The sequence below is a fragment of the Elephantulus edwardii genome, unplaced genomic scaffold (genome assembly GCF_000299155.1).
Source record: "Elephantulus edwardii isolate Elephantulus edwardi_28Jun2011 unplaced genomic scaffold, EleEdw1.0 scaffold00002, whole genome shotgun sequence".
NCBI lineage: Eukaryota > Metazoa > Chordata > Mammalia > Macroscelidea > Macroscelididae > Elephantulus > Elephantulus edwardii.
Genome location: NW_006399752.1, coordinates 40,467,122 through 40,491,920, shown reverse-complemented (window position 1 = coordinate 40,491,920; position 24,799 = coordinate 40,467,122). Strand labels below are relative to the sequence as shown.

The window sequence follows — 24,799 nt, the reverse complement described above, 5'->3', positions numbered from 1 at the left end:
TATCATTGCCAAATGTTTTTCCCTTGTCTCTGGGCTTCCACCCTATTTGGGGAAGTTTGATATTTATAAAGTCCTGTTCATCAGTTTTGTCCTCTTCTGGTTGTATGTTTGTGGCTATGTTTGCTAACTTATTCATGCAATAGACTAGGTCATTTGACAGGTAGATCTCATATTTTAAGAAGTTCTTGTGCTTCATTAAGGATTTGATGTGCTATCCTAAAAAATTTCTTAATGGAAAAATAATTGAAGTTGCATATTTTCCCCCCTTGGGGATAAACAGTCTCATGTATTTATAGACTGTATGTTGGTCGAAAAATGCTTTGTCCAGAAAGAAAATACTTATATATTTATATGTGAAAAAATGATATTTGAAAGCCTGATGCACTCAGAATTGTGATGGAAATTTTCTTGGTAATAGGTTTATAAACTATTTTCTTGAAAGTGAACAGTCTTTTTTTTATTTTATTAAATTTTATTAGTTTTAGTGAACATGTACAGGGATTTTGGGTTTTCATTCCTTCATTGCTGCACCATTCTCTCTACCCTCCTCCCCAGTTTGTTCTTCCCCGCCATCCGAATGTCTGTTTTAATTGTCCAATTGCCACAGTGCTTGTCAAAGTCAGTTCTGATTAATCTCCTTTGTCGGTGTGTCCTTTGCCATTCCCTATCACTCCTTCCTGAGAGAGACTTCACCCTGATTCATAAGGAAAAGGGGATGGCATATTCTCTTAGCTACTTCCTGCTGAAAAGGGACGCTGTGGGTTTCAGGGTGAAGATCTTCTCTCACTACTCTAAAGGACCCCTTTGGCAGTAGGAAACACATAGACTATTATGGAGATTGATTTTGGAATTTAGATGCACTGTTATTAATTGTGCTTAGCCGTACATGTTCATATCCCTGAAGACGTATCATGGGGGGGTTGCAACCTAGAAGACACAAATTTAACTAACAAGTTATAAGTACATGAGTCAAAAATTATGGAAAAGTAAAAGAAAAGATTCTTTCATTGTTTTACAAACCCTCCCCCAGGTCCCCTCCACCGTGTAGCCGTCGCTCTAGACTCCTGTGATGACAGAAATACCTAGTCAGATATCTCTTTTACACAGTTTTCTCCCTCTGTTTCAGTGCAGTATACATTATTGAACACATCTTACTCAGTCTCTCCCCAACCCTGAGGTTAGTCCCATTCTACAACAGTGGCATCATGTAATATTTGTCCTTTTGTGACTGGGATATTTCACTCAGCATAATTGAAAGTGAACAGTCTTTAGATACATTCTGTAAGTCCTGTGTCCCTTTTGCAGTTAACCCCACATCTATAGCCACTATTATTTCTTCTAATTTTTCCTTTCTAAGAAAGCTATTTGAACACAATATATTGCTACTTAAAAAGTAATTTGGGCTTATGTGAAAATTTACAGAGCAAATTGGTTTTCCATCCAAGTGTTAACACAGATTTTGCTTTATGATACTACATTGTAACTATGTTCTTCCCCTTGCACACTTCTCAGTTCTTCCCTTTCTTTAGTGATATTGTGCCGATCACCCCTTATTATATATTTCTTTTCCCTTCACTGAGAACACTCTTGGCATTTCTCAGGCTGAAAGAACTAAAGAAAACTTTCTTTAAAAAGTCTCAATTTAAAAAAAAACTAAAAAAGTCTCAATTTGTAATACTGAAGGATTCTAGGAGCAAAGTATTAAATGACACAGCAAATTTTCAATAAAAGATAGAAGGAATACGTAGATTCACTCTACCACACAGAATAGTTAATGTACCAATAAACATTTTCAGAAGTAGCCTATGATCAAGAACCAATGATAATGAAAGATGAAGTTCATGTTGCACTGAAGGCATTGATAATAAATAGACTCCAGAAATGAAACATCAGTTGAGGTATTTTGACAAATAGATGCAGCCCTGGGTGGCTCACTAGTCTCAACAAGAAGTTTGGAAGACAGTTACTTTGCTAACCAACTTGAAGAGATCTTATTGGTGCCCACTTGAAAAAAGGAAAGAATATCCAACAGAATGTAGAAATTATTGAGCAATATCATTAATATCACATGCAAGCAGCATCATGCTGAAGAGTGTTTAAAAATGTATACTAACAGGGAATTACCAAACATTTAAATGGGATTTAGAAGAGGCCATAGCATGATATGTCATTGTTGATGTCATTTAGACCTTGGCTGAAGGCAGAGAATGCCAGAAAGATGCTTTTTTCTATTTTGTTGACTCTGCCAAGGTATTTGACTTATGTGGATCATGAAAAATTGTGGATAACATTGAGAAGGTATGGGAATTCCAGAACTCTTAGCTGTGCTCATGTGAAATCTGTACATGATGAACCAAGAAGTCCTTTTACACAGAACAAGGAAATACCACATGATTGGAAATTCAGAAAAGTCTGTGTCAAGGTTGTATGTTTGACCATGCCAATTCATTATGTGTACTGAGCAAATAATAAGACGTTGTACTATATGAAGAAGAATCTGACATCCTGATTGGAGGAAAACTCATTAACAACCTGTTACACAGGTGACACAGCCTTGCCGAGACCTTGAAGCATTTACTGAAGAAGATCAAAGATTACAGCCTTCAAAGATTACAGCATCAAGAAAAAAAAATTTCCAAACCACACCAATAGACATCATGATAAAAGGAGAAAAGATTGACATTTGCTTGCATTGAAATTTTTTAAGGATTTATTATTATTTGGGTCCACAATAAATACCCAGGGAAGTGTCAGTCAGAAAATCAAAAGACATGTGCATTGGGTAATCTGCTATCAGAGACCTCTTTAAAGTACTAAAGAGCAAGAACATAATTGTAAAGACCAAGGTGCACCTGATCCAAGTCATGATATTTGCCCAATGTAGTTGTGAAAGTTGAACAATTAATAAGGAGAAATAGAGAATTGATGTCTTTGTATTGCGGTGTTGATGAAAAATATTGAATATATCATGCATTGACAAAGGAGCAATCAAATCTGTCTTGGAGGAAGTATAGCCAGGTTACTTCTAAGAGACAAGGATGGGAGATTTCATCTCATACTTTGGGTATAATCTCAAGAGAGATGTCCCTGAAAAAGGACCTCATCCTTGGTCAGAGGAGGAAAGAAAGACCTTCAAGGAAATGGATTTACACTGTAACTGCAACAATAGACTTACGTAAAGCAGAAGTTGTGAAGATGGCACAAGATTGGGCAAGGTTTTGATATGTTGTATATAGGGTTGCTGTGTATATGCCAGACGTGTCCTATCTCCATACCTTTTCAATCTATATGCAGAACAGATCATCTGGGAGGCTGGACTCTATGAGGAGGAATGTGGCATCAGGATTGGAGGAAGACTGATCAACAATATGCATTATGCAGACAACACAACTCTGCTTGCTGAAACTGAGAGGGACCTGAAGCACTTGCTGCAGAAGGTCAAAGACTGCAGCCTTCAGTATGGATTGAAGCTCAACATAAAGAAAACACGGATTCTCACTACTGGACCAATTGGCAGCATCATGATAGATTGTGAAGAGATCGAGATTGTTAACAGCTTTAGTTTGCTTGTCTCCACAGTCAACACTCTTGGTACCAGCAGCCAGGAAATAAAAAGACAAATTGGAAAGTCTGCTGTCAGAGACCTCTCTAAAGTACTGAAGAGCAGTAATATCAGTCTGGAGACTAAGGTTTGCCTGATTCAGGCCATGGTCTTTGCAGTTACTTGCTATGCATCTGAAAGCTGGACAATGACTAGAGATGGTAGAAGGAGAACTGATGCCTTTGAGCTGTGGTGATGGAGAAGAGTTTTGAACATATCATGGACTGGTAGGAGAACAAATGTGTTCGTCCTAGAGAGGATAAGACCAGGCTGCTCTTTGGAAGCAAGGATTCGGAAGCTTTGTTTGACATACTTTCGACATGTTGCAAGGTGGGACCAATCCTTGGAAAGGGACATCATGCTTGGGAGGTTAGAGGGACAGCCCAAGAAAGGAAGACCCTTGATGAGATGGGTAGATTCAGTGACTCGGGTAATGGGGATAGGTATGCCGGAGACAAAGAGATTGGCATATGATAGAGCAGGTTTTAGGGCTGTTGTACATAGGGTCATTATGATTTTCAGGCAACTTGATGGCACATAACAACACGAGTGGGTGATGACAGCATCTAACAACATTACCTGTTTACTGATTTTAATCCATTCTTTCATCTCTTCCCATCCCTGGTAACCAAAAATAATCCTTTCTGCCTGTAACCCTTTTTTAGCTTTTTGTAATAGTGGACTCATATAATTTACCTTTTTGTGACTGATTTGTGTCACTTAGTAAAATGTCCTCCAGATTCATCCATTATGTAGTATTTAAAAACTTTATTCATTAGTATTGCATACTATTCTGTTTTTGTGTAAGTACCGTAGTGTGCTTCCCTATTCACCCACTGATGGGAACTTGGGGTTCCATGTATTTACTATTGTAAATAAAGCTTTAATGAACATGGATATGCATATGATTATGTCACAGTTCTTATTGCTTTAGGCCATCTCTCTCTCTATCTATATCATCACCTAGTAGTGGAATAGCTGGTGCTTCTTGTTGTTATGTGCTGTCAAGTCAAGTACAACTCATAGCAACCCTATACACAATAACTGTGAACCTTGCTTTATCCAGAGCCACTCTCACTGTCTCTGACATACCTACCCTCATAACTCCAGTTATTGTGTCAATCCATCTCATCCAGGATCTTCCTAGCTTGCTGTTTGTTCTCCTAGCAGTCCATGGTATATTCAATCCTCTGCTCCAGCACTACAGCTCAAAGGTATCAATTCTTCTATCATCCCTTGTAACTGCCCAGCTTTCTGACACATAGCAAGTAATTGAGAAGATCATGGCCTGGATCAGGAGCACCTTATTCTCCAGACTGACAGCGTTCCTATTCAGTACTCTGGAGATGTCCCTGAAAACAAACATTCCCAATGCGATTCCTCTGTTGATTTCCTGGCCACTGGTACCAAGACTATTCATTGTAGAGCCAAGCAAACGGAAGCTGTTAACAAGCGATTCAATGGCACATAACAACAACAACAACAACAAACTCTTTAATAGAAAGTTTTTCTGGCTATCTGTTTTATTATTGAATCAATGTTGATAGACTTTGATTTTCAAGTAATTACTATATTTTTTTCTAAGTTACTAAGTTTATATGCATAAAAGTTACTTTAGAATTCTCTTATCCTTTTGACATCTGTGGCATCAATAATCACCTCTGTTCTTTGACCCTGCTATTGGTAGTGTGTATCTTTTCTGTTTTATTCTTTCTTTTAATAAAATTTTTGTTTTATACTGGTTTGATTACAAAGTTCGTATACATTGTTTTTTGCACTGGATCTTTCCCTTTTCCTTTACCCACCTCTCCCTAAACCCATCAAATTATGCAACTCTATGATTACCCTTCTGCACATTCTCACCCCTCTCCTCCTACCCTCCCTTCCTTGGATCCTTATACATATTTTACTAATTATTTTTCTACTTTTACAATAATGGTCTTATATGGTATTTGTCCTTATAGGACCAATTTAGTTCACTTAGCTAATACCCTCCCAGTCCCTGACAACTTCTGTAGTGATTTTCAAAATAATGCTGCATGCTATGCAGTATTCCATTGTATGAATGTACCACAATTTCTCAGTCCATTTTATTGTGGTTGGACATTTGGGTTGTTTCCATGTTCTTGTGATTGTGAATAACACTGCTATGAATATTGGTGGACAAATCTCCATTTGTGCCTCAGTTCTCATTTTTTGGGGGTATATTCCAAGCAGTGGAAAACCTGGGTCATGTGGAATATCTATGTTCAGCTTTTTGAAGAAATGCCAAACTGCCTTCTGAAGTGGTTGTACCATTTTACAATCCCATCAAGTGTGTGAGAGTTCCTCTCTCTCCACATCCTCTCCAACATTTATTATTTTATCTTTCTGTTTTATTCTTAGCATAGGTATATGTTTATAATTTTTATTGATTTTGTCAAAGAACAAACTTTGGTATCATTAATTTTTTGTTTTTAGTCATTGATTTAAAAAAATATTTCCTCCTTTTTGCTTGTTTTGAATTTAGTTTATTCTATGCTTTAGTTTCTTCAAGAGGAAACATGAATTACTGATTTTACATCTTCCAAATTTATGCATTTAATATTATACACTTAGTTCTATGCACTTCTCTAACAATATTCCACAAATTTTGAAATGTTATATTTTCATTTATTTGAAATGCTTATTGCCCTTAAGACTTAGTCTTTGATTTGCAAATTATTTAATAATGTGTTGTTTTTAGTACTTAGGTATTTTATAGATATCTTTTTGTTACTGAATTTTAGTTATTTCCATTATGATCTGAGATTATTCTTTATGTGCTTTCTGCTACCCCACTGCACCCCCCGTCCCCTCTTACAAACACACATGGATTCCTCAAAGTTCTGAGTTTATTTCCTATTTTATTTCCTTTGCCTGGTTTATATTTCAGTCACCATTGCTCTTCCTTCAGCATATCAGTCACACCTCTGTGCCTTTGTACTTGCTGTCTTTTCTGGTTTTAATGTTTCTCCTCAAATAGCTGAGTGTAATGTTTTACTTATTTGTGTGTTGCCTCTTTAATTTCATATGTTGGAACCACTGTTCATTTAATGTCACAAGTTAAAAACCTGTGAGTAGCCTCAATTCTTTTTTGTTCATGTTGAATGTTTTAGGAAGATTACATCTTTCCCTCACAAAGTAGCAACACTCACAATTTCTACAGTTTTCTGACATAATTTCTTTATTCATAATTTAGTTTCAAAATTTAGCCTAGTCTCTATTGATATTCTCTCTCTCTCCTCTCTCCTTCTCTCCCCCCACCCCCACGTCACCTCTGGTCTGATGAATGTTCCTTTTTTTATCAGATGGTAAGAGCTATTCAACTTATATTTTTCTTTTCCTTCTTGATACCAAAGATCACCAAGGACAGCCATTAAAACAGCTGTGTGACCTTGGGACATCACTTTGTTTCTCTCAATTCACTAAGTAAGATGAGAGAGATGTGCTTGCGAAGCCGTCCAGGTGCTTCCCGGCATGGTGACTTTGTAAGCTAAACCTACTGATCACCCCACTGCAGGTAGTTAGTCTGTCCATTTTCCTACTCCTTTAAAAATATTTTAAATTCTCTCTAATTCTCTGGACTAAGATTCTAAAGCCAGTTTATGTTTTTGCATGTTTTAGCTGTATAATGCTCCTTTTATTTTCTGTAGGTAAACAGTAAGACTAGAATAATTTATTATTTCATCAAGTTATCACTTTGTAGTAAAAATTATTAAATCTGATAGTATCTAGCTTAGGGAAACCTAGTGGCAAGAAGCCACAATGCAATCCCTGAGACACTTGGTTCAAATCCACCAAGTGCTCTGTAGGAGAAAGATGGACAGTTTCCTCTTGTGCAGTTAACTACTTCTGAAAACATGGCAGAAGGTCAACTGTGGGTTGGTTCTGACTTGATGGTAAGCAGCAGCAGCAGCAACAGTATCTAGTTTATGTAAGGAGCTCTGATGGCATAGTTCTTAGGGAGCTGTGCTTTTAACCAAAAGGTGATGCCTTTCTCCCAGTTTGAATACATCAGCAGCTCTTCAGGGGAAAGATGGACAATTTTTTTTCTGTGTGATTTATAACCTCCAAAAACCCACTATTAGGTCAACTATGAGTCAATTCCCACTCCATGGTAATTCCTGAAGAAACAGCACATGAACTTAATTTTGTGGACAACATAGTAAAATACTGAAGTGTGTATATATACTACCCTTTGTTATTCATATATTTAATTACTTGTTTTACAATTGATAGATGTTACTTAGACAACATCTTTCTTTTAAAATAACTAGGTGATTGATAATTCCTGTCCTGCTGAAAGTAGAAATGTTTAAAGTAATTCTTCTGTTAAGGAGCTTCAGGGGGAAGTTGGCTTCATTTCTTTCTCTTAAAGAAGAAAATACACATGTGAAATCAATGAAAATTAGTACTTATTTACAAATCCTGCGTTGCCCCCTGTCCAGTTGCTGGGTGGTTAATGCTCTTAGCTGCTAACTGAAAGTTTAGAAACTTGAGATCACCCAGAGTCACCTGGGAAGAAAGCCCTGGAATTCTCATTTTGGAATGTTGTGTGCCATAGGATCCATTTGACCTTCCAGTAGTTTTTGGGAGCAGTTAATAGTGCTAAAGAAAATTGCCGCTCTTTATCCTGGGGAGCAGCTGGTGATTTGAGTTTGTACCCCTTTGGATTGGCCGCCAGAGTTTTGAAATAGTGGTCTTCAGGGAGCTCTGGTGGCCTAGTGGCAAGAAGCTGCACTGTAGTCCCAGAGCGACATGGTTCGAATCCACCAGATGCTCTGCTGGAGAAGGAGGGGCAATTTTCTCCTGTACCAGTTAGATCAGATTTGATGGTGTACACACACAAAATAATAAAACAAATAAACAAAATTTAAAAGAGTGGTCATCAAAATCCCTATGGAGTACAGTCCTATTCTTTCACACGTGGACTCATCATGAGTCAGAGTCAACTTGACGATGGTCGGCCAGCTCAGCCTAACTTGTCAGAAGTGACCCATAGCTGACTTTCCATTGGATTTTCAGAGGTTGTAAATGACATAGGAAGAGACTGGTTGTCTTTCTTCCAAGGAACAGCTGGTAGTGTTGAACCTCTTTTGGTTTGGCAGTGCAGCTCCTTATTCAGCTGGTAATGAAATGTTATGTAGTTTTCGTGTGTCTAGTTATATTCACTCCCAAGTATCTCAGTTTTTGTTTGGCTTTTGTAAATGGTCTCTTCTGACATCCATTTCTATTTTTTCTATAATGAACTTTTGCTCTTCATGGATGATATCCTTGATACCGTCCCACAACTCATCTGGTCTTCCATCATTAGTGTTCAATATCTCAAACCTTTTCTTAAGATGATCTTGAAATTCAGATGCAATTGATTCAAGATGATATCTTGGTTCCTGTGGACTGACTGACTTTTCTTCAGCCTCACTTTGAACATACATATTGTAATTGATGATGTGACCCACAGATCACCCCTGGCCTTCCACAAATGTAGTCAGTCTGATTTCTGTGCAGCCCATCAGGTGAGATCCATGTGTCACATCACTGTGTCTTTTTAAAAGGGTATTTGCAATGAATAAATCACTGTAAATATAAAATTCTTCTCTTTCCAGCCTCATTTCTATCACCAATTTTCAACTACTATTCCTTCTTCAGTGTTTCCTACTTTTGCATTCAATATTTGTTCTCATTCCTGTGATAGGTGATACAGCTGAATGTGGAAACTATTAAACAATATGATTAATATCACCTGCAAGCAAAGCTGAAGCTCATTAAAAAATGGCTAGAACCGTGTACGGATAAGGAACTCCCAGAAGTTCAAGCAGGATTTAGAAGAGGTTGTGGCATCATTGCTAATGTCAGATGGATTCTGGCTGAAGTAATGAATACCAGAAGAATGTCTGTATGTGCTTTATGGACTATATAAAGGCATTTTATGTGTATCATAACAGCTTGTGGTTGACATTGAGAAGAATGGGAATCCCAGAATATTCGGCTGTGCTCATTTGGAACCTATTCCTGATGAAGAGGCTATTGTGTAAACAGAGCAGGGGAGCACTGCATGGTTTAAAATTGAGAAGGGAGTATGTCAGAGTTGTGTTCTTTCTCTGTACCTATGCAATCCATATGCTGAGTATTTGAGAAGCTGGACTCAGTGAAGAGCAGTGTGGCATCAGGATTAACCTGGAATAACCAGAAATAACCTGTGTTATGCAGATGACATAACCTTGCTTGTTTAAAGTGAGGAGGACTTGAAGTACTTGCTGCAGAAGATCAAGGAATGCAGCTTTAGGTATAGATTGCATATCAATGTCAAGAAAATAAAGATTCTTACCACTGGACCAATAGGCAACTTCAAGATGGATGGAGAGAAGATTGAAACTGTCACTAGTTTCATCATGCATGGATCCACAATTAATACCCTTGGTTCCAGAAGTCAGCAAGTGAGACACATTGCATTGGAAAAGTCTGCAGTTAGGGACCTCTCCAAATGATTGAGGAGTAATGATGTCAGTTTGAAGACTAATGTGCATTTGTTGCAGGCCATTGTCTTTCTGATTACTTGCTATTGTGCATCTGAGAACTGGATAATGAGTAAAGATGACATGGAAAAGAATTGACACCTTTGAGCTGTGATGTTGGAGGAGAGCACTGAACATCCCATGGACAGGCAGCAGAACAAACAGATGTGTCTTGGAGAGGGTGCAGCTGGAGTGCTCTTTGGTGGCAAGAATGATGAGACTTCATCTCACATACTTTTGGCATGTTGCTAGGAGAGGCTGTTCGTTGGAGAGGGACAGGATGCTGGGAAGGGTGGTGGGTTGACAAAGGAGAAGACCACCCTCAATCCAGTGAATCAACACGGTGAACTACTGCAAAGGGTTCTTGTGCATGAGGAAGTGTGAGGATGGCGCCGGATACAACAGGGTTCTGATCTTTTATTCTTAGGGTTGCTATGGGTCATGGCTTGACTTGACGGCACCTAACAATAACAATGACAACAACAACAATAATAATAATTGTAAATGGTATTGCTTGGTTTTCTTCTCTAAATTCTCTGTTACAATAGAAGAATCCCATTGGTTTTTGGATATTTGATCCTGTCACTCTACTAAATTGGTCTACTAGATCTAACAGAGTTTGTTTGTTTTTTGTTTTTTTGTTGAGTCCTTGAGGTTTTCTGTGTACAGTATCATATCATCTGTATATAGTGATCGTTTAATCATCTCTTTGCTGATCCAGTTGTCTTTTATTTCCTTCTCTTGTAGACTTGCCCTAGCAAGTACTTTCAATACAATATTGAGTAAAAGTGGCTACAAACTGAGTTTTGCTTTAAGTTTTTTTAATTGTTGTCCGTATTATATCTCTCCTGTCACCACCTTGTTTACAGAACATTTTTTAAGATGAGTGACAAGCTCCACTGTGTACAATTTGAGACTCTCTTTCTGGGTGATAATATTGCTCCATCTCAGCCACCACCTTCATCATGTAGTTGCCATTTTTGTGCCTGTAGCCCTGCACTCGCCTCTTGACTTTGGACCGAGACTGCTGGCTGAACGCCTCCAGCAGGTGTCTCTGCTAATGTACTGCTGACCTCTCCAACTCAGTCTGGTCAAACTGAATTCGTCACTTTTTATACAAATCGATCTCCCTTTGCTATTGAAGATTGACTTATTGTTTTAAAAATCACACTTGAGGGAAACCTGAGAATCATTTTGTAGTCTTCCACTTCCTCTTAATATTAGTTTTGTATCAAGCTCTGCAACAACTTGTATTTATTCCTACAAAGATACCATTCCCTCCTTCTGTTCTGTTTCATGCAGGTAGAGAATAAGAAGACCTCATTTTCTTTCTGCTTCCTCCCAGAATCTAGCACGGTGACAGCAAATCATGAGTCAATAAAAGTCTTTGTTCAATGCTTTAATCCTGTAGGGGGCTGTGGTCCTTAGGGAGTTGTGCAGCAAAACATGCCAGAAAGTATTTATCTTTCTGTGTTTTATTGACTGTGCAAAGGCATTTGACTGTGTGGATCATAACAGTTTATGACTGACATTGAGAAGAATGGGAACCGCAGGACACTTAATTGTGCTTATGTGAAACCTATAGCTAGACCAGTAAGCTGTTACCCAAACAGAGCAAGGGAACATTGCATGGTTTAAAATCAGGAAAGTTGCATGTTGAGGCTGTGTCCTTTTCCATACCTCTTAAATCTGAATGCAGAGCAAATTATTTAAGAATCTCGACTATATGAAGAATGTGGCATCAGAATCGGAGGAAGACTTACCAACACTTGTGTTATGCAGGTGGTACAGCTTTGCTTCCTGGAAGTGAGGAGGACGTGAAACACTTGCTGCAGAGTATTAGAGTATAGCCTTCAAAATGGATTGCATCTCAATATCAGAAAACGAAATATCCTCATCACTGGGCCAATAGACAATATCATGATAGATGGAGAAGAGACAGAAATTGTCAATGATTTCATCTTGGTTGGATCCACAATCAATACCCTTGGCACCAGCAACCAGGAAATAAAAGGACATAATAGCATTGGTGAAAGGCAGCTGTCAGGGACCTCTCCAAGGCGCTCAGAAGCAGTGATGTCAGTCTGCACCTAATCCAAACTATGCTCTTTTGAGTTACTTGTTGTGCAGCTGAAAGTTAGACAATGCAGAAGGATGACAGGGGAATCAGTGTCTTTGAGTAGAGGTGTTGGAGCTGACTATGTCTACCCCATGAACTGCCAAAAGGACAAGCAATTAGGTACTGGAAAGTGTGCAGCCAGGATGCTCCTTAGAGACAAGGCGAGAGAAACACCATCTCACAAACTTTGGGCATGTTGTTTGGAGGAGTTAGTCCTTGGCAAGGATATCATGCTTGGAAAGGTGGAGAGTCAGTGAAGGAGGGAAAGATCCTCAGTGAACTGATGGACACAGTGGCTGAAGAGGTGGGCTCGAGCCTGTCAGAGACGATGAGGATGGCACAGGAAAGGGCAGAGTTCAGATCCACTGGTCATGGGGTCACTGAAGTCATAGTTGACTTGATGGCACCTAACAACAGCATATACACACTAGGAAGAAAATGCAGAAGGAGGAAGAGGCCCTGTAGGGTATCAAGACTTATGATTTTTGACAACCAGGCCAGGGAAGGTCTCATTGAGAAGGTCATGTACTCTGAAGATTTAAAGAGCCATGCCATTATATTGGGAAAGAATGTTGCTGGCAGGATGACTACAAGGCCAAAAACTTGGAGTTATAAATGTTGTAGTGAAGAAACAGCAAAGGTGTGCAGTATGGCTAGAACAGAATGGGGAAAGTGAATAGGAGTAGGAAAATGAGGCGAGATACGGTTGAGGGAGAGCACATGTTAGACCTCGCAGGGCTTGTTAAGAGCTGTTGAGTTAATTATGTGAGATGGAAGGAAGGCTATTGGACGATTTAGTGCCTAGCAAAGACTTGAGCTGACTTCCGTTTTAGATTGTAGGATAAACAAGGAAGCTGAAGTGTAAGTTAGAAAGGACTTGAACTAATTTCCATTTTTAGATCATAGTCACCAAGGAGGAAGCTGAAGTATATATATTAGGAGACTGCTAGGATTAGGAAATACGCTGGTGGCTTAGTGGTAAGGAGTTGCACTGCCAGCCTAAAGGCCTGTGGTTTGAATCCACCAGTTGCTCAGTGGGGGCAAGATGGGCAGTCCCCTCTGGTACAGTTTACTGCCTACGGAAAACCTGCTCTAGGGTCAGCTATGTGTAGGTTCTGACTCAACAGTACAAAACAACGTACCACAGGATATTTCAAGCTTGAGATGATAGCAGTTGATAGCATCTGATGTGAATCACTTCTAGATACATTTTTGAAGGATAAGAAGTGGTGTGGTGATAAACATTTTAACTGCTTTTCTGGGGGGGGAAAAAGTGAAACAAAAACAAACCCATAAAGCAATTGGATCTGAGTCATAGATGATCCTTCAAGTGCATCTTTGGAGTCTGTAAGTTACACAATAGGAGAACATCTGTCTTTATCCTGGGAAGAAATACGTGTGTCCCAGTCAGCAAGCCATTACAGTCATGCACACTGACAACTGTATGGTGCTTACACCCCCAAAGGGTGTGTATGGGCATACGTGGTATTGTGGTGGTGTTAAGTGCCGTTGAGTCGTAGGCGACTCATAGCAACCCTATGAATGAAAGTCCTCAACACTTGCATGACTTTCATCCTTTCTCCAGGTCCATAGGGTTTCCGGAGGCAAGCAAGCTATTTACGGAAGTGGATGCCACTCCTTTTTCCAAGCTTGTTTCAACCAGGGAGTGCCGCCAAACACTGCCCACCATGGGTAACCATTATCTTATTTGACGCATTAGTGTCACGGTGTTTAGCTTCACAGTGACCACAAGTTACCTCTCTACAGCAAGTGGACACACTGGGGCTATACAACCTAGAAGACTGAACAAAAACAATGAAAAACAGGCCTTAGGGCCGCAGATTAGAGGCACCCACCTTTGGCTTGGTATTATTATTACATGGTATTATTGTTTGTAAAACCACTCTAACACTTACTGGTTTACAACATTGCTCTTATTATTTGAAAAAGTGTTCTACTACTTAGTGGCAAAAAAAGTTACTGATTTTGCCAATAAATTGGTTAGGTGATGGTGAGGATAGCTCATTGGCTCATTCTTGCTCCACTTGGTTTTATCAGGGACATCTCAAAGACTAGGCCTACTTTTATTTGAACACTTGCTCTTGTCCATGCCTAGCAGGTGAGGCTGGTTTTTGGCTGGGTCTTCAGCTCAAGATATGGGTAGAACACCTACATATGACCTTTGATATGACTTTCTTGCTCTTTTAGTGGCTGGATGCCAAGGATGTCTTGAGAAAGAGCCAGATGGGAGCTGTGTTACTTTTCATGATCTATCTTTGGAAGCCACTCAGCCTCATTTCTGTTATACTCAGTTCAGTAGAGTGAGTCACTAGGCCAGCCTGTATTCAAGGGATGGAGAATTAGACTATCTTTTTTGATAGGAGAATTGTTAAAAGAAATTACTGGTATATTTTAAAACTATCATAGTAGGTGGCACTGATACCCATGTGATGGCCACAAAGGAAGTAGTTAAACATAGAAGAATTGGTTCTCTTTCACCCGAGAGGCTGAGGAGAGAACCAAAAGTGGACTGATGATTTGATATAATAGGAACTATTTGATTTTAACAAAGTAAACTACACTTGTTGACAGATTTGATGTAGGTGTGAAGGAGAAACGGAAGGTTATAATAATTCCAAGGTCTGTATCTGGGAAAATTAGAGGACTCTTTGTGTCTCTATTGGTCAAAAGGAGGAGAGAGAAATGAGTTTAGTATTGATACATGAAGTTGAAGGGTTCTTCAGAAGGGCTGATTCCCTGTATAACTGGTCTTAGGGGTTTAATCAGAAGAGTTTTTATCTTCTTTATAGTTAGCATGAAGTGAAACTTCTGTATACTGTTAATGTACCTTTATGATTATCAAGAAAAGCATCTACTTTGTGTGACTTTTTAATAAAGGGAGCACTTGTGGCTTAGTGGTAAGGAGTTTTGTTGTCAACCAAAAGGCACTAGGTTCAAATACACCAGATGCACTGTAGGAGAAAGATGGACAGTCTCTCAGAGATTTACTACCTGTGAACAATCCACTGGAGTGGCCATCTGTGAATTGGTTCCAACTTGACAGTACATAACATTTTTATTATATCAGACATGTAGTGCTTATAAAGTTATTAAGCTATAGCTGATTTTACACTGACAGGTAAGCCCCTTCTTATGATAAGACTATGGCCCTGGACGGTGTAGAGAGAACTTTTCCTATACATCCAAAGTCTTGATGTATGAATCTGTCTTCCTTATTATATTCAGCTTTTAGAAGGTATAAAAATAAGTCTTAATCATCTTCATATCCATTATGTTTAAAATTTTATTTTGTATTGGTTTGCAAACAAAGTTCGTATACATAGTGTTTCACACATTCTGTCATTCACATAGTGTTTCATATGGTCATTTCCATACATTGGGTTTTATTTATAAAATTAATCACCAATGATCTATGCCCACCTACACCTTGTCTTTTCAGGTCCTTACTGGATCTTTCCTAATTCTTTCACCTTTCCCCTCAGCCTATCAAATGCTTGAGACCCCATGATTTACCCCTCTGTCTACCACCCTCAGCTCCTACCGCCCCTAACTCCCTCCCCTTTCCTCCTTACGCTTTCATATACATCTTATTAATTATCATTCTAGTAACACTGCATGGTTCAAAATAGGGAAGGGTGTACGCCAGGGATGCATCCTGTCTCCATACCTTTTCAACATGTATGCAGAGCAGATTATTTGAGAGGCTGGGCTCTATGGGGAGAATTGTGGCATCAGGATTGGTGGAAGATCTATTAACAATCTCCGTTACGCAGATGACACAACCTTGCTTGCTGAAACTGAGGAGGACCTCATGCACTTGCTGTGAAGGGTCAAGGACTGCAGCCTTCAGTATGGACTAAGGCTCAACGTCAAGAAGACAAAGATTCTCGCCACTGGACCAATTGGCAGCGTCAGGATGGATGACGAAGAGATTGAGAGTGTTCACAGCTTCACTTTGCTCGGCTCCACAGTCAACACTCTTGGCACCAGCAGTCAGGAAATCAAAAAGCGTATCGCGATGGGAAAGACTGCCGTTAGGGACCTCTCAAACGTACTCAGAAGCAACAGTGTCTCTCTGGAGACTAAGGTGCGCCTGATACAGGTCATGGTATTTGCAATCGCTTGTTATGCATCAGAGAATTGGACAATGACTAGGGAGGACAGAAGGAGAGTGGATGCTTTTGAGCTGTGGTGCTGGAGAAGAGTATTGAATGTACCATGGAAAACAGATTCGTCCTAGAGAGGGTTAAACAGGCTACTCCTTGGAGGCAAGGATTCTGGGGCTTCGTCTGACATACTTTGGACATGTTACCAGGAGGGGCGGGTCCTTGGAGAGGGACATCATGCTTGGGAGGGTGGAGGGACAGCGCAGGAGGGGAAGACCCTCTATGAGATGGATTGATTCAGTGACTGGGGTAATCAGGATGGGTGTGTCAGAGGCGGTGTGGTTGGCGCAGGATAGAGCAGGGTTTAGGGCAGTTGTGCATAGGGTCGCTATGAGTTGGAAACGACTCGATGGCACGTAACAACATTTTTACAATACTTCTCTTAATGCAGTCAGGAAGATCCTCAATCACACGGACTGACATAGTGACTGCTGCAATGGGCTCTTGTGTGTCAGAAACTGTGAGGCTGGCACGGGACAGAACAGGGTTCAGATCTTTTGTTCCTAGGATTGCTGAGTCATACCTGGCTTGATAGCACCTAACAACAACAACACAGGAGAGACTGCATTCTACATAAATATTTTTCTTTTGATTCCCTGTCTCTGGGGTATTCAATATGCTCTGGGGTGGTTTTTTTTTTTTCTTTCACAGTTTTTGGAGCTGGCTATTGCTTTTATGCTGTGTAAAGTTTTTCTTGGCATGTGATAGATCCTTTCTGTTGTAGACACACAAAGATTGTTGATGATTATTTTTATAATGCTATTGATTAATTTCAGGCTTAAAGTTTTCAGTCCAGGGGTGGGTAACTTGCTTTACTGGAATTCCTTTCTCGGCCTGTGGAGCAGGAAAGTTTGCTTTTCCTCTAATCCTTCAGATCCTCTCAGGTCGGCACTGCCGGAATCTTGCCTTATTGTAGTCCCCTCTCCCAAAGTCTCCTTTGTCTACGTAGTGATGTGATCAGTTTCCCCACTTTAATGTGCCGGCTGTAGAAGTGAGTTTTTCCACCTGAGTGCAACTCTTTCTCTAAATTCTGTTTTCCTTTTTGGTCTATGGAACGGCCTTGTGTCTGCTAGAATCCCCAAACTGATGAATTTTTCTCCAGGAGAGTTGTAGGCCCCTCGCTTCCCAGTACCTGAGTATGCTTGCTCAGGGCTTGAGTTTCTCTCCTGATTCTCTCTCTCTCCTGAAGTTTATTGTCCTCTTTTGTCTGAGTTGTGACGTGACCAGGTTACTCAACTCAGGCAGTTTCTGTCCAGGGGATTTTGTAGGGAGCTCCCTTGCTAGCCCTTCAGTGTGCCAGCTGTGGAAGTGAGCTTCTGACCTGATTGCAGCCTCCTCTCTTAAATCCGATTGTCCTCTTTGGTCCATGCGATGCTCCCAGTAGCCAGGATCCCCCAAGTAGTCTACATAGTATTTAATCTTTAAACATTATAAATAATAATTATGTGTTATTTATATTGAGCCAAATTGACTCTTCTTCAGATTCTAACAGGAATGGTAGATGACATCATAACAAGAATAGAGAAAAATAATATTGTTGGCATCTTGATCGATACTAACATGTGATTTACTCCTTTATGAGTTAAGGCTTAATCTAGCACAGAAAACTTCATTTTTGGAGATCTACTTCTCTTTTTCTGAAAAGTGCTATCATTCAACTCATTGCTGTTGAGTCAGAGCTGAATCTCTGACAAAGAATACAGCAGGTTTTTGGAGACTGTAAATAGCAAAGGAGGTTATTGTCCATCTTTGTCTTGCACAGATGCTGGTGGATTCAAACTGTCAGAGAGGTGCCACCTCTGTGTTAGTAGCCCAAATCCTTGCACTGTGCCACCAGGGCTCCCAAGGAACCAGTGTGGGATGAAAAAAGCAGAAGACTGTGTTTCCTGAATATACAGTTGAAAGGGGAGGCTTTATAGTGTAATGGTTAATATTATGATGATTTTGTAGTTAATACAGACCGATTAATTTTGGGCAAGTTGTTTAGTCCTTCTAATTCCTGATTTCCTCATTTGTAAAATGATGTTAACAATATCTTCTCATTTTATAAGATTATTGTGAGAATTAAACAAAGTGAATGCATGTGAAGTCCAGACATGATGATTTATAGTATAATTGGTGCTATGTTTATCACTATTGTTTAAGATGTGGGGAATTGAAGTGAGGTGAGTGTACAGTTGAATTACTGAGAAGGTTCTGGATGGTAAAGAAGGTGGTGGAACTAGGAATATAAAATTTAGACAAAACATTATTGGATTGTTGTTGATTAAAATATGTAAAAAACTAGCTGTTGACTGTTTCCTCAAATGCTGTTAACCCATGACAGTGACGGGAACAAGGATCATTAAAGATATCTCTGAACCCTTTTATTATAGGAAAAAAGTCTTCTGTGGATTGATGTGGTTTTGATTGGCTTAAGATGATGCTATAAATGGCTCTTTAAAAGAAGTGCATCTCCCAATGGGAATGCAGTAATTAGCAACATTAACTTAGATTTCAAAAGACTACTGTCCTAAATTAATTTGTTCAACTAGTCTTATTTTTTTCTTCCCTTTTGGACAATGTTTAGTGGAGCTCCCAGATTAAGATATGTTTGGAAGCAGGACTGGCATCCACTTCCTAAACAACATGCCTCTGGAAACTGTGAGAAACGACGATAGTTATAGAAAGACTCAGGCCTTTTGTTCATAGGATCGCTATGAGTCATGCTCAACTCAGTGACAATCAACAATAGTACATGAATTAGGTGATGAACCCAGTTGAATTTTTAGTTTTCAGGAAATGGTTTGCAGAGTGAACCTATGTCCTTTTGCTGCTGAATGAATGTCTCAGAAAAGGAACATGTGCCAGATAACACTGTTATTGTGCTGAAAAAGGAGCATCTTGTGTTATAACCATGAAGATTGTTCCTGTGCTAGCTTTTCAAATGGAAGTTGTAGTTTTTGATTTCTTGGAAGCTTCTTTTGTAAAAAAGTACATTTTTGAGTAAACTTTTTATATATATATGTGTGTGTGTGTATATAGATAGATAGATAGTAATTACATATACTAATATCATATATCAGCTCTGGTGGCCTAGTTGTAAGAAGCTGCACCGTAATCCTGAAGGCACGTGGTTCAAGGCCACCAGTTGCTCTATGGGAGAAGGATGGACAGTCTCCTTCTGTATGTGATTTACTGTCTTTGAAAACCCGCTAGAGGGTCAGCTATGGGTTAGTTCTGACTATGGTACACAACAACAATATCATATAAGAATAAAAGAAATTTTATACTATTGATCTACCACTGCTATATCTTTTGGTGTTCTTCCTTTCAGTAGTAGATGCACATGTATTTGGTTTATTTATAATCACCGACCATGATTACAGATCTCAGGAGATATCAACAAATTCTTACTACCAAGAGATCCCCAGATGATTATTTTTTTGCTCAGTATAGCCAAGGATCATATAGTATAGATTCTAAAGAAAGCTCTGAATATCAGTCTCACTTCCGCCACTTACTGGTTGTGTGACTTTAGTCAAGTTACTTAACTGCTTGGTATTTATTTTTTCACCTGTGAAATGACAATTATTGAATCCATATGCAGAATTGTTGTGAAGATTGAATGTGCTGTACCTTGCAAATAGAAGTACCTGAGAATAGAAGAACATAATAAGTGCTTGATAGGCGCTAGCATACATTGACAGAGAACTACCAAAAATACAAGCTGGGTTTAGAAGAGGTTGTGGCACTAGAGACATTATTGCCAGTATCAGATGGATCTTGGCAGAAAGCAAAGAGTACCAGAGAAATGTCTGTCTGTGCTTCATGGACTATGCAAAGGCATTTCACTGTGTATCACAACAGATTGTGGCTAACCTTGAGGAAGATTGGAGTCCCAGAACACTTGGTTGTGCTTATGCAAAACCTATACTTGGACCAAGAAGCAATTCTCAGAACAGAGCAGGAAAACACTGAATGGTTCAAAATCAGGTCTCCATATCTTTTCAATCTGTATACAGAACAGATCACTCAGGAGGCTGGGCTTTAAGAGGCAGAATGTGACATCAAGATTGGAGGAAGACTCATCAACAACCTACTTATGGAGATGACACAACCTTCCTTGTTGAAACTAAGGCACACCTGAATTGAAGTACTTGCTGCAGAAGGTCAAGGACTGTAGTCTTCAATACAGAATGAAGTTCAACATCAAGAAGACAAAGATTTGCACCACTGGGCCAATTGATAGCACTTAGATAGACGGAAAAGAGATTGAGGTTAACAGTTGCAGCTTGCTTGGCTCCACAATCAACACTCTTGGCACCAAGCAATGAGGAAATCAAAAGGCAAATTGCATTAGGTAAAGCTGCCGAAAGAAATCTTTCCAGAGTACTGAGAAACAATAATGTCAGTCTAGAGACCAAGGTGCACCTGATCCAGGCTATGATCTTCGCAATTACCTGCTATGCATCAGTGAGCTGGAAAATGACTAAGAATGACAGAAGAGTTGTCCTGGAGAAGAGTCTTGAACATACCATGGACTGCCAAGAAAACAAATAGGTCTGTCTTGGGGAGGGTGGAATCATGTTTGTCTTTGGAGATTAGGATTTTGAAGCTCCATCTCACATACTTTGGGCTTGTGGCCAGGAGGGACCAATCCTTCAAGAAGGACATCACGCTTGGAAGAGTGGAGGGACAGTGCAGGAGACGAAGACCCTGGATGAGATGGACTCACACAGTATCTTGGGAAATGGGGATAGGTGTGTTGGGATCAGTGAGCCTGGCTCAGAATAGTGCAGGCTTCAGAGCTGTTGTACAGAGGGGTCACTATGAGTCACAGGGGACTCGGTGGCACATAACAACAACATCTAATAATAGTCTTAAATTGTTTTAGCTTGATGTGATATGTTGGGTAGAGAATCTTGTTTTAACATAAACAGAATTAATATCTGAATGCATTTGCTATAAGATTTGTTTGATGAAATTTTACTTCTGGTTTTTTTACATGGAAATGTATTTCAAGTTTAAAATTACTGGAACTTATTATAAGCTGTCGTTTTTCAAATTAATTACTGCTTATTATTATTAATTTTATTACTGATAAAATATAAATCCAGCTTTTAATTTCAGATTTTAATTTTGTGCTTTCTCCGTAAGTGCTGGCCAAGATATCCAAGGCACAAGTGTGATTGCAAATCTTCCATATCTGATGCGGCAGAATCCCACGGAGACCCTTCGGAGAGTTTTGCCACAAGTCAGAGTAAGTTGGTGTGAACCAAGATTTGAATTTCCAGTTTTTCTCCTGTAGTGTTTAATCATAGTGGGGAGAAGAAAAAAAAACCTCAGAGCTTAAATGGCTGATCTTTTGTACTTAATAATTGAATGGAAGTGCTATGTACCTTTTGAATTATAATGAAAGTATCCAATGTGATCTTCAGTTGTTCTTTGAATAAAGTTCATCTCAGTAACTCAAAACATTTTCACTTTTCTTACACCTTCATAGATGTTTTATTTGACATTCTCTTAATTTAAACTTATATTAATAAGGATTTAAGGGCTCTGGTGGCCTAGTGGCAAAAAAGTTGCACTGCAATCCTGAAGGCACTTGGTTCAAGGCCACCATGGGAGAAGGATGGACAATCTCCTCCCTTGCAATTAATTGCCTCTGGAAACCCACCAGAGTGTCAAGTATGGGTCAGTTCCAACTCTTTGGTACACACAACAACAACAATAATAATTTCAGCAATATCTAATGTTCTGTGAGTGTTAGTAATAAGGATGAGCCTGTTGTGACTTTTGAAGAATAAATAAATGGAGATTGAATTATAATCTTCACATTTTAGTTTTAACATACTTTACTAAACTATTTAAAAATTGATTATCTTGCTGTGAACCAAATGTTTTATCTACTAAATTGACTTCCTACTGACTGTTTCAGAGACAATAAGGTTGGCTCAGGATAGAGCAGGGTAGGGTCACTATGAGTCGCAAGTGACTCGACTGCACATAACAACAACCACCTTTAACAGATGTTTATTGAATTCCCACTATGTACAAAGTGCTGTTCTTGGTAAGAATCTGAACAGATGGAGGAGATAGCAGCCTGTGTACTCTCAGGGAGTCTTTCTTTACTGGGCTCAGGAATTTGCATGCTGATGGGGTTTGTGTCTATGAGAGTGAATTTTGAGCTACTTGTTCATACATTTTTCTTTATAGATGTGCACTGAAACCACTAATTATGAATGTGTTTCCGGGTGTTTATATTTATTATGATTTTAGGGCCCCTGCTCACTAGAAGGTCAACTCTTTGAGCCTGCCTGCCTCTCTCTTTGGGAGAAAGATGTGACAACAGTTCTATTCTATTCCATAGGGTTGAAATGAATGAGCATTTCCTCAGCAGCAATCAATGGGTTTTAGCAGGGTTCCAGTTAGTGTGGTTTATGTCTGGGATTTGGGTACCATGTTATTTCCAGAAGTTTCCCACATTTCAGTGCAAGTAATATCAATTTTTTTTACTGGTTACAATGATGAATTAATAGAGAAGATGTTTTGTCTTATTTGTGATTCCAAAGTGAATCAAAGGAAAGTAGAAGCATAATTTTCATTGTTGTAGAAATAAATGTAACAACATTTGTCACTGTTATTTTTTTCTAGAATCATATTAGATCTAAGTAAGAGTAGTAATTTTAGTGGGTGAATCAAGAAGTTAGAGTAGTAATTTTATTATTCTCACTATAGTGAGTAAGAATAGTAATCTTACTACAGTGAATATGAGTAGTAATTTTAATGGAATTAAGCCTGTACAGTCCAGATTTAAATTCACATCTATTTTAATTGATATTAGTGGACCTGCACTTGTTAACATGATATCTGGAATATCAGTTGGACAGTAGTTGAATGGATGGTTAAGATCTCCTTTCTAAGAATTTAATGTAAGTCAGTGAGTTGCAGTGTAGGCAGCATTTTGGATGTACTGAGTTCCAGTAAGCAAGAACAAAAGACAAGAAATAGAGAATAGTAACTTTCAGAAGTCTCAAAATTATTTTGCAAAAATAATTTTTGCTAGTGGCTCAACAAAGGAAATTAAATAAATTAGGAAAAACATTTCATGGGAGTGCAAATTTTTGTACAATATTTTGTATAAAGAATCAATTCTATCTTCTGAAACTATGAGACGAGTCACAGTGACAGAAAGAATATTAATTAACTTTTAAAAGTAAGATGAATTTATAATGTATCTTTAATCTTTAATTCTACCTTGCTTTACTTGTGGCTACTTCCAAGTGATAAAACCCTGACAAGATCTCAAATAGTCACCTTATTCACTTTTATTGTGGTCTTTGTTTCTTAGTTAAATTTCTAGATGAAAAATGTCTTTCCCCAAAGTGAACATTTAACATACTGTCATTCTCGTACCTCCATTGATATTTACTGAATGCCTCCTCCACTAGGCACTTTATGAAGAACAGGGAAACAGGTGAACAGAACAGACTGGAAACTTGCCCTCAAGGAGGTTAGTGTCTAGAGGGGAAGCAGACACTAAAAATAGGTGAATCAATCACACACACACACACACACACACACACACACACACACACACACACACTCTCTCACTCTCTCTCTCTCTCTCTCGTAATTTATGATAAGGGCTCTGAATGTAAGGAAGAGAAGACTATAAAGTAAAGTAATGAGAGACCCTGGTAGTGCAGTGGTTAAATGCTGGACACTTAGCAGTTTGAATCTACCAGCTGTCTGTTAGGAAAATGTGACAGGGGTAGGTCTGCTTTGTTCTGTAGGGCCACTGTGAGTTGAAATAGTCTTGATGACAGTGTATTTGTATGATTTGTTGGGTTTTTTTTACTGTGTTTTTGGATATCAAGGACCACCTCTTTAAGGAGGTGGCCGTTTCAAGTGTTGGAGAATAATCGAACCATGCAGAGAGCACCACATAGTCCTAGAGTGAAAAGAGTTTGGTGGAACTAAAGCATCAAGTGTGGTTGGAATCCATTGAGTACGAGTAGTTAGAGATGTGGTCAGAGGCCAGAATATACAAGACTGGGTCTCCACCCTTGTGCAGTGGAAAACCACTGAAGGCTTTTAAATAGGGCCTGACATAATCACATTAACTTTTTTTTTTCAGAGATTGTTTCGATTAGTTGATTATTATGGACTGTAGTATGGCATTAGAAGCTGTAGTTTAGTCTTAGGGATAGTGGCCTGAATCAGCACAGAAAGTTAGGACAATAGAGGGTAGTGATCTTATCCTTTAGGTGGTGGTGGTGTTGTTATGTGCCGTCGAGTCGTTTCCGACTCATAGCGACCCTATGCACAACAGCCCTAAACCCTGCTCTATCCTGCGCCAACCGCACCGCCC

The 24,799-nt window shown here is 39.1% G+C and overlaps 1 protein-coding gene across 2 annotated transcripts in view; it reads left to right on the top strand.

The window, feature by feature from the left end:
• Positions 1-24,799, top strand: part of PPP4R4 (protein phosphatase 4, regulatory subunit 4) — a 134,594-nt gene that overhangs the window by 17,164 nt on the left and 92,631 nt on the right. For both annotated transcript variants that reach the window (XM_006879096.1, XM_006879097.1), the window contains exon 3: positions 21,583-21,685. In XM_006879096.1, the coding sequence (XP_006879158.1) occupies positions 21,583-21,685 (103 nt within the window). The remainder of the gene's footprint in view (positions 1-21,582; positions 21,686-24,799) is intronic.